This window comes from Lingula anatina, chromosome 2 (assembly GCF_051362555.1).
Source record: "Lingula anatina isolate TDL-2025a chromosome 2, LinAna3.0, whole genome shotgun sequence".
NCBI lineage: Eukaryota > Metazoa > Brachiopoda > Lingulata > Lingulida > Lingulidae > Lingula > Lingula anatina.
In genome coordinates this window covers 3,548,558-3,565,143 of record NC_141768.1, presented here as the reverse complement: position 1 = coordinate 3,565,143, position 16,586 = coordinate 3,548,558, and the positions used below count along the sequence as shown (strand labels likewise).

The 16,586-nt window shown below is 35.4% G+C and overlaps 1 protein-coding gene across 29 annotated transcripts in view; it reads right to left on the bottom strand.

Annotated features, from left to right (window-relative positions):
- LOC106166132 (uncharacterized) overlaps window positions 1–16,586 on the bottom strand; it is a 97,232-nt gene that overhangs the window by 61,347 nt on the left and 19,299 nt on the right. For 22 of the 29 annotated variants that reach the window (XM_087004268.1, XM_087004270.1, XM_087004269.1 and 19 more), the window contains 8 exons: window positions 14,214–14,315; window positions 10,589–10,687; window positions 9,770–9,808; window positions 7,538–7,636; window positions 3,755–3,853; window positions 2,099–2,284; window positions 1,523–1,552; window positions 188–286 (listed from right to left, as the gene is read on the bottom strand). In XM_087004268.1, the coding sequence (XP_086860394.1) occupies window positions 188–286; window positions 1,523–1,552; window positions 2,099–2,284; window positions 3,755–3,853; window positions 7,538–7,636; window positions 9,770–9,808; window positions 10,589–10,687; window positions 14,214–14,315 (753 nt within the window). The remainder of the gene's footprint in view (window positions 1–187; window positions 287–1,522; window positions 1,553–2,098; window positions 2,285–3,754; window positions 3,854–7,537; window positions 7,637–9,769; window positions 9,809–10,588; window positions 10,688–14,213; window positions 14,316–16,586) is intronic. The other 7 variants (XM_087004254.1, XM_087004255.1, XM_087004274.1 and 4 more) reach the window with 3 other exon arrangements.

Sequence of the window (16,586 nt, the reverse complement as noted above, 5' to 3'; positions counted from 1 at the left end):
TACCTTGGGCCAAAGGTAACTGAAAATTTAAGACAATTTTTTTAATTATTCATTTATTTATCTGTGACAGCCACCCCTTTGAGTTTATGTACTAGTAGAGATGCCTGGGAATGTACCAAATCAGCTGTTATGCAAATTTGCCACACCTTAACATTCTTCACCACAATTTGACTGTGCTGCCACCTACCCTTGCTTTGAAGTTCAAGTCTGCGCCTTTCTGGATGAGGAGGGTGCCTACGTTGGTATTCCCATAGTGAGCAGCGATGTGGAGGGGAGTGAAACCACTCTGGGAAAAGCAAACAAAAATTATTTAAACTGAAAATTAAGGTAATCACTGCTAAAAAGGTTTTGAGTAAATAACATTTCATCAGAAAATCCAAAAGGTACAAAAATTCAATGCAAAACTAAATTATGAAAATGTATTTCAAGCCACTTTAATAAGAAACCTGTAAATCGTTGACTCCGTGAATATACTATTGAAAGAGATAGCAAATATTATTGAGGTAGCAGATGAACCAGCCTGGATAAGAAGCAAATGGGGGAAAAACAATACTGGTGACCTGCAGCATTCTTCATTCCACTAAGATCACTCAGTGAACAAAACAACATGGTTACACGAAATAACAGCTGAGCAATAATGATTCACTGATGAAGACAAACAACGACCATCTAAACTATGATTTCAGTCTGTGTGATAAAAAAGAAAGAAAAACATCCTTTATCACATGCTTATCTTGGTTTAATTATCTTCTGTAGCTGTGTATGATTCATACAATTTATCATACATAATTCAAAATGAAAAAAAAAAAAAGCCAAATACATAAAATACTGAAACTACAAAGAAAAAGCAAGCAGTGAAGAAATGACAACAACACTTGGTTTCTTAGGAAATGTAAATACAGCTTTTCAGGCAAAGAAAGATGATGGACAGAGGTTCCAAGCTTCACGTTAATTTATTCTGTCATCTCTGCCTGAAGGCTATGACATCATCATGAACTAGGAGAGCCGGAGTCAAGATCAATACAGTGAAGCCTCTATTCTAATTGAGACCATTATAAAATAAAGAAGCCACAGAAGAAAGAAAAAAACATGTACAGCTCTTTGTCAGGATAATATCACATCTCAACGTGACACCAAGACCTTGGATCAAACTGAAGTCAACTTCTAGTTTCTGTGAAGTGACCTTGTTTATTTGGAAGCCAATTGTATTTTTTTTTAATCAATGGGTCTTTGTGTTTGAAAATTGTTTAAAAATTATTTATATACTGTTAATTTTTTCCCCACGCTTTCCTTCCATATAAGACAAGATGAATAAGTTTTCACAGACATTTTCTATAAATCTTATGTATAAAACACTTCACTGTTTGTCAGAAAATTGGTCACATCTTTGATCATGTTATCTATGGAAAAAATTTCCAGGTTAAAAAAAAACCAACTACACTGTTAAAATGAAAATTAACACAGGTTCTTGAAAGATGTGATATTATTCCCATTTCTGCTGAAATAAACACAAACAATCTACCTTTGTGGTATCATTGACTAAGCTCCCGCTCTATCCAAGACAACGCATGATAGAAAGAGAACAGCTGGACATAAGACATGTGCAGGGCATGTCGGGGTGTGTGTGCAGACGACACTTCACAAAGTGCCAAAAAAATGGAAGAAATTGCACACACACACACACATACAAAATAGCACCTGCCAATTACTGATGACATGAACATATGGAACTTTCTCCAGAGAGAAGCTTTATGTTTTATTGATAAGAACAACTGACAGTGCCAAACAAAACCCATCCCTGATGGGAATAATGGATGCAGAGTTAAAACTAATTCAATTACATTTTCTTATCAGATCTCCAATTTCTTGTGATCATTCTGTTCAATCGTGTAGCATCTTCAAATATTGAGAAGTTAGTATTTTCTTTTATACAACACATGCAGTCTAAATTCATGTTCATTGTATTAGTTTTTTCTTATTATTCAATCTTTATAAAAAATATTGCATCAAACTGTTTCTAAAAATATAATCACTCTCATGCTCATCCCCCCTCCCCCCTCAAAAAAAAATTACAATAGCAACATAACCCTTAACTCACCTTCGAAACGCCATCTACATTGTGGTCATTTTGTAGCAAAAGAGCTGCCGCTTTTGTGTCATCTTTCTTGGCAGCAATGTGAAGTGCTGGCAGTTTTACCTTGCCCCGTGTGTCATTCTCCAGTAAAACCTCCACGACCTCGCTGTGACCTTGCTGGAGAGCTACGGCAAGAGGAGTGAAACCATCCTGGAATTATACAATACAATACAATACAATACAATACAATACAATACAATACAATACAATACAATACATGAAACCATTAATGCAATGAAATAATGCTTTCCAACTTAAATATCCTGCTGAATTGTAACCATCCTAGAAAACAGTACATAAGTGTAACAACCCTTGCATTTCGAGTATTTTAAAGCATGTCATATACTGTTTTGCTCCAACAATTTTATGTATATGAATACATTTGTCCTCAAGGTCCTCATGGCAAAGATATTCTGACTTGTGGGAAAATAATCTATTTACTTAAAAAACTGCCATATTTCATTGTCTTTAGAAATAGTAGACAGATTCTTAGATTGGTTAATGAAACAATAAAATCACCCAATATGATTATTAATTTCTTTTTTGTGTGAGCAACTGAATATTTGTACAGTGTTTTTGAGAAATTTTCACATCTGAACATGATTTCTCATTGTGCAGCATGGCACAAGGGAGTCCACCTGATGAGCTTCATTTTTGATATACTGGACCCTTTTACTTTCTTTTGTCGAAGTTTTTTTTCCCTCTACCACTTACATGACATTGCTCAGTGATGTAATACAGAAAGAAAAGAAATAACCCATTGATCATCGCAGCAGTGTACGTATGACTCATTATGAAACACTCTGAGATTGTGGTAAGCAGAAGGTTTTGCAACTTCTGCACAACCTGACACCTTCAATAAACAAAGCCTCACATCATGAAGATGATCCAGTTGCATTATGGGACATATAAAGCAGGAGTAAAAAAAATTGATCGTGGTTGCACAGTTTTACCTCAGTGCACCAAAACACCTGGGAAGCACATAAGATAACATATAATTCATCAATATTGGTTAAAATTTCTAAATCTCAGATAATTAGGTACAACAATGACAAGGACCACAATAAAACGCTAACAAAAACATTTGCAGAGGTCAAGAGTTTAGAGCTTTGGAGCACTATGAAGTGGAGGTCAGTAAAACCCTGCTGCCTACTTCCAGGACCAAATGACTACTGTCACAGTTAATTCACATTTTTCATGCTAGCATGGCTGACCCTCCAGTTGAAGTCAAGTACTTCAGATTTCCACAAACAAATTTTCCTAAGAACTCCAATTAATCCAGGCAGGATGTTACTTCCCACCCAATATTAGTAAATATGATGACAGATGCCATTAAAATTCATCTGCATTTAAAAAGAAAAAAAAAAGACTAAGAATTTCTATGCACTTCTTGAACAGGACCGATATGACTATTTTTTCAGATAAACTAATTGTACATAAATAAGCAAACAAATATCTCATGTATCAAAAATCAGAATAGACAGTTGGAAATTGGATTCTTAAATAACAAGGAAGAACTTTGCACAAGGCATTTTTCCAATTATTATGCAATCAACATTAGGTTACAACGTAGTTAATACTTTCATACAAAAAAGAAATGTTGGAAAAAGGGAGACATACCTCGGTGGCGATGCCCTGATTTGCCCCACTTTTTAACAGGAACTTCACCACCTCCGCATGGTCCTCTTGAGCAGCCATGTATAGGGGCGTAAAACCGTTCTGAAAGTAAAGAAGAGAACATTAAATCCTTTGAACAATGCAAAGTATTTTAAACTTAAGAAGTATCACATAATTCCACTGCCCATATTTCAACGAGAACCTACATTTAATTCTCTGTATCACCCTATGGAAATTTTGTCCAACCTAACACACTGTCTCAACTAAACTAATACATTGTTACATCAAACAAGACCAACCCATCACTTACCAGCTATAATCACAGAATAGAAATATTATGCAGAAATATCAGGTATAAAAGGAACACGCTGGTAAATCTTGTACCTCAGAATACTTGACAATATCTCTTCTCTGTGATATTATAGTGGAGCTTCTGATTCAGTTTGGCTTATTGATTTTGTTACAAAATTAAATGCAAAATCATGAATAAAGATGTATTTTCTCATATCAATTCAATCAGTCAGAGACCCGTAGGATTCCAATCACAATATTTCCAAATGTATCCTTAGAGGATGATCAATTTCAAAATAAAAGAGAAGGACCCATATATAATTTCCAATTAATCTTTTGCTCAAGACTAATGAGATTTTCTATCAGACAACAGTACTTGTTAATTCTAATGCATCCCCAAAATAATTTCTGTTTCAAGTGCAAAGCAAAGACAAATAAAAAGGCAGAAGCATGAAAAGGGTAAAAAAAAACTTATAAGTTTTCCATACTAAATACAGACTTTCAAAAAATTCTCAGTTATTTAAATTAAGATTACATGGCCTTTGAGACTGAGACATTGAAGTTGCCATATCTTTTTTTACAATAAGGTGGTCCTGAAATTGTTGCTGAAAGAAGAATGTGCACCACCCTTAGCAAAACAAAATCCCCCATCACTGCTTGACCTCCATAGTTATTTCTGTGGGATTTATAGTGTTTCTTAATGTTCTCTCTGCCAATAAAACTGGCTGTAATGGACCAGTGTAATGGACCAGTTGGACGTCTAGTCCATACCACATACATAGGTTGCATTTGTTACAGGCATTAATGATTTAAACTCCAAATGTGTAAAAGCAGAGCTGAACTACAGATCAGATATGATTAAAAACATTGAAAGTCTTTCTTTCAAGGGCAATGTCCCTTGATTCACCTAGAAGAGAAATATTCCAGTGCATATTTCTTTTTGTAAGATAAAACAATAATTATATGATCAAGGTCTTATGTTGAAATTCAGTGTACCTTAAAAATAGCAAATACCAGGAGAATCTTTCAATGTTTTTAATCATATCTGATCTGTAGTTCAGCTCTGCTTTTACACATTTGAATATTTCAAGCCAACAACTAAAGAAGCATTAACTAGTACATTAAAGACATGCTGACCCTTCTGTAAATGCTATCTGTTTAAATAAAGCTCACCATAGGTAGCAAATGTAATCACTTTGTACTCCTATTTACCACCTTGCCCTTCACCATGCATGGCATTCCACTAATAGCTACAGAGAAAAGAATTACATTTGTTGCCCATGTGAACTTACTAAATTAATCAGACGGTGGGAAAAAAGTCACACCAAAAAGAGATGATTTAAAAATGACTACCCTCTGTTGTTCAGCAAGTCATAAGTTTCTATTGATTAAAATCTTCGAAACAGGGGCATAGTGGATTAAGGAATAAATACCCCATTCACACTACAGTTGCAAAAATGCGCATTTCTATAATCCGAATTTTTCGTGAGGAATTCGATTCGGTATTGGGTTCACACACGCTGAGCGAAACCGAATTACACATTGAAAATTTCAGGTTTAACTTCCTGTTTTGAACACTCGCGCATGCGCCACACAGGAAATCTTAAAATACCAACAAAAATTTGTGACGACAAATGCAACTCAAAAGACATTCCAGCATTCTTGAGAAGTGTAAGATGGCAAAATAAGTTTATGTTTCCTCATGTTGTAGTGAGTGGTGACTTCCAAATACGTTTGGTGCAATCGCTAAAGTAATAAACAAGCGTTCATAGATACCTGCACTTATCTGCACACATGCGCAGTTAGATCTGTACAGGTGTCGATTCCGGTAAGTTATCCGGATCGCGCTTAGAAATCCACCTCGCTTGCAGGATTTTGAAAATGCGCATTACAAAGAATTGTGACCTAATTCGCAATTTATCCGGATAACTGAGCGTAGTGTGAACGGGGTAAAAGAGATCAGTGGATTTGAAATCAACGGTATTCAGAAGCGTAGATCCTGTCTCTTTGCCCCCCTCTTTAACATCTAATCCTTGTGGTCTGGGTTTTCATTCACAAGACAGCCAGGACTACCACAATGAGGTCACTGTTCAAGAGTGGATCACAATAAACACTTACAATACTACAACAATATCAGGGTTCATATTCATCTTTGTTATCCAAATAGTATATTTTTTCAAAGCGGTTTTGATTGAATTTGCAAACGTGAAGGTTGAGGATCACACGCACACAAGTCGCGTCACCCTACCCCTTTTCAAGTAGTTTTCAAGAGCTCAAAAAGTCAATGCATCTTGTAATATAAAACTACAATAATGGACTCCTAAATAACTTCCTGTCTGTATACTTTGGAAGCATAAAATCCTGGCCAAAAAACTACAATAATGGGAGTATTAAACAATCTTTCATTCAGAAAGCAGCCACTTCTGGCAATGCTATTATGCATCTTAAGAAAAAATGCCTGGATACAGCAGCCAGCAAGTGGTAAATTTATGTAGTTCTGAGAAAAAAATTGCCTGACTAAAACAGTCTGCAAGTGGTTAATTGGTTTTGCTAGACAGCTTAGAAAATGGTGATTTACAAAGTTTTCAAACAGAAAGGCTACAAATGAAATGTACCAATGTTTCCAGTTACAAATCAACTTGAGCTTTTTGTCTGTGTTATTTTCATGTAGAATTGCATATATCCTGTGAAATATGATAAACAAAAATCTTATATTCTGCTCATTTTGTTTCAAATATCTTAGATTTTGTAGTTAAGTAATGTCTGGTTTGACAGAACTAGTTTTATTAATGGCTGCAATTCAGCTGTTGGCAAACATCAGACACAGCAAAAAATCTACTCCAAGTTGGCATTCCTCAATACATAAGAAATATGCCAAACTAAAGTAAATTGCAAAATGTTGCTTAAAATTCAATCCATGCCCAATGTATAATATATCATCTTAGATATTTCAATAAAAATAAGAGGTTTAAACTAAAAACTTAAGATTAGGCTGCTAAATCAATTGACCAAAGCACCCGCTGTACATGAGACATTTAAACCCCTGTAGAAAACCTGCCTGAGTGCAGCTTTAGTAAGGGAAAATATCAGAAAAACATAATGATTGGAAAAAGATCTCCTCCTTGAAAGCTGCTCAGGTGGAAAAGCTTGACCTTGAAGAATCCAGGAACTGCGAGGGGCATGCTAATAAATCCTCTAAATTCCTAGAAACCCCCAAACTACATTCATATTGAATATTCACCTGCTGAAAATACTTATCTAGATATAAGTGCTGGCATGGAGAATGTTCCACAAAATTTGAATTTATATTATTTTAGGCTAAGTGAAAAATATCAAATTATTTCATCCCTTATTTGGCAGCAAAATAAAACTGATTGGACTCCATTTCATACCAAACTAGCGTAAATATATAAAAATAAAAGTGTGCTTTATATTATGCTTTGCCCCCAAAAAACTCACACACATCTCAGACAAAATCATAAATCATGAACTTACCTGTGATTGTACATTAACTTTGGCCCCATGTTGTACTAAGATTTTGACAATTTCTTCCTGCCCAGCTAAAGATGCAATGTGGAGGGCTGTGTTCCCTTTCTGAAATACAAAATTTAAGAGAATGTAAGTTTTTTTTATTCAAGTGTAGAACAGCACAATATATATTGATTTTTAAATAAGGAATGAAAGTAAGAATGGAGAAGAATGAGAGAGTGAGAGAGAAATATCCATGACATTTCATACAAATCTCAGACATACTATATCACTCAAAACACAAACATTGACTTTTTCATAGGGCAACATGGTTTTTCTCCATCTTAACCCTTCACCTACAGTGACTTCAGCATATGAAACAGTTTTATCTGGCACAAGATTTTCAATTGGATCCCCATGATGCTAATCTCAGACAGCTTGCATAGCATTATGTTATGCAAGAAGGTGAGAATATGTAAAGTATCACACCTATGCCACAATTCTCAAGTGCTTTCTATCCCATTCTATATGGCTCTGTGAACATGTTTTTGGCTGTGTATGCTTTACTTCAGCAGATTCTCAATGATATTACTGTACCTTATTATGGCTGTCACAAAAATTATTATGGTGTATAGTGAAAAGTTATCTTATTACTATTATTATTATCATTATTGTTATTAGTATTATGGTAAGAATAAATTACTGATGCATTTCTTTATTATGGCTGTCACAAAAATTATTATGGTGTAAAGTGAAAAGTTATCTTATTACTATTATTATTATCATTATTGTTATTATTATTATGGTAAGAATAAATTACTGATGCATTTCTTTATACCCGATAAAAAAGGAAAACAATCAGAACAGAATGATACGGGCTTGGTGCGGGACAGGTGGGCTCCCTGTGAACAGAGCCTTGTCTTGGTAAAATGGGGCAGCCTTTAGGCCTCGGAGCTCTCCATGTACATCAATCATCAGAAAGTCAAGAGGATGCATGTCATACATCTTGTTTATCATATCTGAACACAAATGAACTGACTAGGAGTAACATGCAGTAAAATGCTGATATAGACTGAAATATATTCATATGACTAGGGAAAAACAGGATAAAATATGACTAGGGAAAAACAGGATAAATGTTCCAGCTGACCAAAAATGTACTGTTATTTGTCATGCAATTCGACTTAGTGATATTGAAAATGGCAGAAAATGTTTTTTCACTTTCAGAGCAACATAATATGTCCAGACAATGTCTGGATGTCATCTGCAACTAAGGCAGATGTATCTTGTTTTGTGTCCAAAAAAAAAAAAAAAAGGAAATGTAATTGTACCAGAATGCAAATAATTCAATTTCCTAATCAAATTTCAATCCTAGCCAGCACAATGTACAAGTCTGTACCATTTGACTCTGAACGTACTCCATGACCCAGACTCAAACCATCTTAAATCTTAAATTAAGCAACAATTAACCGTGTGAGGACATCTGTTTACAGTGATGATGATGATGGTGATGGTTACATATTTATATCCATCATTTATAGATATCCAGTTCATAATAATAAAGTTGGTTATTAATACAGTAAATTGAGAGCACTAGAATAAAATATCTGCTTTTAAAATCCTAAACAAAATACATACAGTAAGGATGAACCAATTAAGCTATTCCTACCCCCGCCCACACACATCAATACACACATATGAAAAAAGTCAGAAAACTTTTTTACTCACATGTTATCCTAACCTAGAAACTGTGATTAGTTCCAGTCCCTGTACCACCTTACCTCTTAGGAGCAACGAGCCAGATACGATTCTCTTCATTCACTGGAGTTTAGCGTGATGAGTTTCACTAAGCTATCTTAAAGTCAACTACTAATGACATTATTTAGAGTATTTCCACCAAAATTTTTAACCAAGAGGAGCTTGTAAAAATAACTGTGAGAAAAGGGGTATTTCAAGTGGTTATCTTTCATAGACGTGACTCAGTGTGTGGACCCTAAAATCAAATATCTACATCTAAAACATGCTTTCTATCACCCTTTTAACTTACCATGTACAGATCTGCATTTTAATCTTTATTTCTAATTTTTAAAAGGTTAATAAAATTATCTTTGTTTTTTTTTTTTTTTTTTTCAATAGAGGAAAATTTCATCTAGGACATGCAAAACACCCTGTCTCCAAGAAATCTGTGTAGGAAAGTATGGCATACAGGAGATGAGGTGGTATTTCTATCAAAGTACTACAATGTTTTGGTATACAAACCACAGAATTATCTGGCAGGGTAAACATGGGAGATAATGGCTGAGAAAAAACAAACAAACAACTCTTAATATTACACAACAAAAATCTTGGGATATGAACAACCTTTTTTTCCTTTATAAACATTCTGGCATCTCACACATTCTACAGCATAAACTGCTCTTGGATAAAGGTCATATATACATGTTGGTATGGTATTTTAAAATTCATACATATAGAATTTATCATACCATGATTGATTTTTAATAAGATCAGTCTATAACTAAAGCATCAACATATTGGCTTTAAAGATAGTACTGTCTAAGAATACCACAATAAACAATATACTTATATCATAATTTAAGGTCTTGAAATCAAGGAGACTGTAAGTGGTACTAAATAACAATTATCAAGCACAAGTTATAGATTCAAAGGTATTTTTTTACCTGTTTTGTGGATCAGACACACCAGGTTTATTTCCATGTATTGGGGGACCTGCGACCATTTTAATGAATTCTCATAATGACATTCTTCAACTAAATCTTTCAATGTTTCAGTTGTGTATGATAGCAATCAATAGCTGACAATGACTTTGTAAAACCAGTCACAGGCACCATATGCACCATAGGCACAAGGTCAAGATCTGTCTATCATAGGCACTTGGTCACATGTACCACAGGCAGTGGGTCATGTTCCAAGTACCACAGGCACTTGGTCATGTTCCTTGTACCACAGGCACTGGGTTGAGTTCCATGTACCACAGGCCTGGTCAAGTTCTACATACCAGTGGCATTTAGCGATGTGAATTACAGACATTATGACAAGAATTGCATGCATATTTACCTTGGTTGCAGCGTCTACATTTGCTCCTCTCTTCAGAAGCTCTGTTACTATGTTCACATGACCTTCTTTAGAAGCAAGATGGAGAGCATTGAGGCCATTCTGGAAGCAAAAAAATAAAACTCATTCAGAATCAATTCACACATATTGCTATGACTCGTAGTGAAAATGATCTATAATGTTCAATGATCAGATGGTGTGCAATCACTAAAGAAACTGTAAGACAAACATATTAAGGTAAATTAAGATAAAGATGAAAATAAATTCAATCTCATACTGGAGCTCAACCTGTCACCAACATCAGGTGTTGACTACCCAGTTCAGTTCACCTGAAGAAGGCCTCCTGATTAAGGCTAAAACTCTGTAACCTTCATTTCAAATATAAGCTTCAGTATGAGATATATAATTTCATCTTAATCTCAGTTTAATAAAATTGGATTAATCAAAACTATAATTTTCCTGTAAAGGCAAAGAAAGAGTTCAGTGCATTACCCCATGCTTTGCCTTGTCAAATAATGCCATCTATGTTATCTAGGTGGCAGGATGGTCTACTCTATACACAGACATTTATTTTGCTGCATTCCTTATTTTAGATTGTGAATTGTTTCACAATGTGTCACCCAAAGAAGAAAAAACATTTTGTGGCCAAAAAAATCTTTGTCGGAACCAAGCAAGGCCAGATGTACTAGCTCCAGTTTATTCAAAATGCCTCTTTATCCACGCTACTCGATCGATCGCAACCAGCAGGTAACAAAATCCTTCATATAGCAGCCAAACATGCTGTTTTTTCTCTCTTTTTGCAAGACCATGGTATCTGTTTATACACCTATCATCTTCAACACAACGTCAAGAGCAATTATGATTAATTGGGCTACGTAATGTTAAGAGCTGACTCATAACAGCTGGGTTGCATGTTACTGCAAAAATACTGATAAACACTCTCTCCCTGGATTAATATCCAGTGCATAGATGGTAGACTGAAATGATGATGGCTTTCAAATAAATGTGTGAGGAACTGTACTAGTAATTATAATCTATTTTAAAAACACATGCTGAATGTAAGAAAGTGTAAGATTAAAACAATCAGTTCAAGCATTAATATAAAGAATGCATATGAATAATATCATTTATCATATCAAACAAAATTCCAGTGAAAATGTCTAAAATATTCAATATGGCCAAAAGATGATATGCTCTATGGTACGAGACCCATTCACAGTAATCAGTAATTTCCAGGAATGACAGCTGATGATGACTTGTTGCATAATGATTGCAAACTGCAGACATGTTGATGAGGTGTTATCAACTAGATTATCTCAAGAAATGGTTTGATTGGAGGGAATGTTTTTCACATCATGGCAGTCTGTTGAGGATAACACGATTGAAGATGTGATAACAAGGGGGTCAGATTTTTGCTGTATGGCTACCTTACTACAGGCCATAGTTTTTCTTTTCTTAACAAAATTCTCAATGAAAAAGTCAAGAAATTTATATTCTTGTCTGCACATGGATGCATACAGCACAACCTTTTTTAGAAAATACATCTATAAACGTTATGGTCAGTGAGTACCAATCAGGGTATTTATTTGAAGTATTCTGTATCTTGCTGTGTTTTGTCTGATAACACTAGTACCCAGCTGTTAGCTTGCTGTACCTAGCTGACTTGTACAGAAACAACCCACTATATGGTTAGAATACCCAGTGACTAAGGCTGGACTAGTCAGGGGCGGATTGAGGCTGTCTTCTGGGTCTTCTGGAAGATGGTCAGATTTTCAAGATTACATTGATGGGTATCTAATTCTTTCTGTTGGAAGACAGTCAAAAATGGAGGATGGCTCAACAAAGATAATTTGGAAGACTGTCAGATAACTAATAAGCAGGCTAATACTGAAGGAAATTATGAGAAATACTTTAATAATAGCTGACTTCACTTTTGTCGATGAGAAATGGCCTCTTCTGACTTTTCATCTTTTTATTCTTTCCACCCCACCCCCCTTTCATACCAGACACTTACACTTATTAAATTTATGTGTGATATAATGTTCACTGGCATAAAATGATTGAGTAAATAAATTCAGATATTCAGATATTGGACACCACCTAATAAAGTCAGGTCCCCAAAGTCGAGCAATGGGGAAAATATTCAAACAATCTTCTTTTCTGATGTAAAATCAGATAAACTGTTTTGCAAATCATATTAGAGCTTCTACAAATGAAAGAGAAACAAACATCGATGATGAACAGAAAAATCAATTAGGGTATAATGGTTGTTTCTTGGAAAGTACAGATGGGGCTTCCTGTGCTTTTGAGCAAATTACATGAAAAAAGACCCAAAGAGCACTTCATTGTAATTCTATTCCAGATGTTATGACATTCTTGATGTTTCACAGACAGTTCATGACATACCACATGACCCACTTCAACATTATTTAAAAACAATAATAATAATACTTCTCACATGCCTTATGGTGAATTTCACATTAGCAGATTTTCTATACTGTAATGTATAATGTAAGCAGATGTGACAAAACAATCAATTCTTTTTATTCAAATATGCCACTGTCAGTTTCCATGCTACCAAATGGATTTTACTGTCTTATCTCATAAAATCTTTAATGGTATTATCTCTTTTTCTTTTTGTTTCTCCAGATAAAGTAATTTTGTCACTCATGAAATTGAATGCATCTGCAGATCAGAGATGAGCCACATTCTTACCCAGAAGCAGTGTTTTGTTAGAGTTCGTGTATCTGCTTAGCACGTATTGAATTAAGCCCCAGAAATGCAGTTCCATTAAAAATCCATACAGGCTGTTCATTACAAAATGTTAGAAGCTTATCTTGCATTCCAGGTAGGACGGTTACATTTACATGATGATTCAACCTAAACTCATTATTCCTGCACGCCTCTCTTAGGAAAACTCCCTTGGCATAACAGTGGGGGCAACCTTCATGTAAGATAATAATACTGCAACTCTGGCAATAAACTCCATTATGGAATTTGCATAGCAAAGATCAATACTCTTGATTCCTCATTGCCCCTCTTGTCTTTATCTCAACACCTGGGAAATAAACGTGAATGCAGACAGTTCTAATGGTCTATGCTTAGAATTCTACAGTCAATGATGGCGGGTTATTTTCCTTTGGCTTGGAGTTCAATGATGAAGTTCCAGCTATTGTTCAGATATAGATCTTGTCTGCAGAAATTTAATGTATGTACCATAAGTATGCATTTTCAAGTTCGTTCACGCTTGGGCATCTTTCTGTCGATGACGCACAGGTTCAATTTTAAGTTATAATGAATGGGTGTGATGCTTCATTTCCTTTTTTCCAGTGCACAGATACTTTTACCGGTCACTTGCCTTATTTACTTTGAATTTTTCTGATAATATATTCCTCCTAATTATCATCAATTAAAAAAAAAAATTGTGTGTGTGTGTGTGTGTGTGTGTGGGGGGGGGGGGGGAGGGGGGAGGTGGCACTTTTTACTTTGTGTACACCTTTGTTTCACCTTTACAAAGATGATATCCTGTTATAAGACAAAACAGCAAGAAACATTTTTGGCAGTATAAACTGTGGATGGCATATTTGTAGGAGGAACACTTCAGTTACCACATATCAGGAATACTCACAGCGTTGCTGGTGTTAATGTCTGTGCTGCCTTTCAAATATTCCAAGACCTTCTCTAAGTTACCAGCACGTGCAGCCCGCAAGAAGCTTGCATTGCCATCCGTCTGAAACGAGAAGAAATAGGGAGTCAATAGGAGCATTTACATTCAATCAATATCTACAGAATTACTGGTGCACACCTAATGCCAATGTTTTGAAACCATTAGGCCAGAATTTAACCATCTGCAGGTCTCTTTGAAATCTAATTGCTGCAAAAAAAATGTCATCAGTTTTTTTCCCCTAGGTAGTTAGGCACAAACTGATGCAAATCTGGTACGCAATTCGCTAGAGCCAGTTTTGCTAGTGTAAATGAGCCAAATGGTGAGAAGAAAATATTCTCTCCTTCAAGATGAACTCTGCATTTCTGGTAGTTTGTTTTCACAACAACCAATCACCCTTTTAATCGACACTATTAAATGACAGCAGGAATCCTTGTAACATGGGCAGTTTGTCTATAGACAAATTCAGAAAATATTTCATGCTTCATCACAAGACCTGTTATGTTCCATTTTTTAATACCAAGAAAACTTGGTGTTTATAAGTAAAAGAGCATTATTTCAAAGAAATTTCCAAGAATTTCCAGTTATATATAGCCACTGATCCTGAAATAAAACAATTAACCTATGATGTAATGTGTCACTTGATCTCCTGGTTTTTAAAAAAACAAGTCTACTATCTTCACCATGATCAGAACCCTTAACATGGGACTTTTAATTTGACAACATGCTTCTTTAAGTGACTCAGTCCCCGGGCCATGCCAGATAAACTACTTCAAGTTTCAGAGAGTTCTGTATTGAATAAAATAATGGTCTAGCCTGTACAAGAGTTATTTTGTCCACTATCCCTACTACTGTGATATAGGTCAAAGTGTGGGTCTGCCATTTCCTTTGCCCGGATATTATGTATTTTACAATTCCCTTGACTGCGAGAGTGAGTCACCGAGTAATCTTTTTATACTGCATTATACCGTGGCCAGCATAAAAAGTGCTCAAAGGTCTCTTCAGACAAGGCTGTTTAAACCCGAAACCAAACTAACTTGCATCATCAGATGATGGATAAAAGAGACTTTATTTTCTCTATTTGTAATCTGGTCCTCTGACAACACAAGTTAGACATGTTTTCAGTCTCACGTGGTCATTGTCTGAACACAGCTCTACTCCTTGCTATAACAGCTGGAACCTTAATATGCAGTAGACTTGGACCTTTTAAAACCTATCAATCTTACATGCTAGGGGTATGCTGACACCCAGAAGTTCAGTTCTCATCAGTTTTTACTTAAAGTTGCGCAGATTACAAAAGCACATGTAATCCCTGAGTAATACCCCAGTTAATTGCTGCACCCAGTGTGCAGTTGGCTGGATAGGTATTGCACTGGTTGGGATGGACAGGTAGAACTGTAACTGACCACTGGCATTGCAAACATTAAAATTAAAGGGTCTAGTTTTGCACATTATAAAATATTATCTAAAAATATTTAAAAGTTGAAACCAGTAAGAACTACAGTGTGCTGGAGCTAACCTGTTGGAAATACCATTACTTTAAACATTTAGCATTGATAGAACTGAAGCAAAGTGGCAAGAAACACTGTGATCAGTTAATAGCATATACCTAGCCAAAGTAGCTCCACTTAATGATTCTCTAATGGCAGGTTCAAAGGAATGTAATTCCAAAAGCTGCTCTTGTGACCTGCCAAATTTATTAAACATTTCAACATGACTTTGATTCAAATGGCGAGTAATGAGGAGTTACATGGTCTTGCCTCCTGCAATTTTTGATTTTTTTTTTCTCTAATGTAACACTTGACATTCCAAGGACCAAACTGGAAAACTCTAAAATTTGATAAGAATAAGCAGCAACTGAAATACTGAGCTAAGAAGCCACCATGACAAACCAAAACTACCCACGTGTCAATGTTTATCATGTTCTCCATTGCTACATGTTGTAAGAAATAGAAGGATGTTTTCTGTCATTTGTAACAAAAACATACCGCTGTGATACATGTGACTTGGGAGTGCCAGTCACAGCTAAAATGAAACTATTATTTCATTTAAAAAGGCCTTAAAATATTTAACCCAAGCACATCAGAAAATTAGCCCAGTTGATAACAAGAATATAATGATAAAAATTTAATTATGTGACAAAGAAATTTGGGTTCTAATATGACAAATTAATAATCTTATCAAAAAAATGCTAAGCCCTTAAGTGGAATATACCGGTTAACTGTTCACCACATAAAATGTATGGCAGTTAGAGGTAAGAGCGTCAAGTGAGTAAGTATAAGGATATTGTTGAGGAGAACACCCAGGAGAACCAGGTGGGGGGGGGGGGGGGGGGGG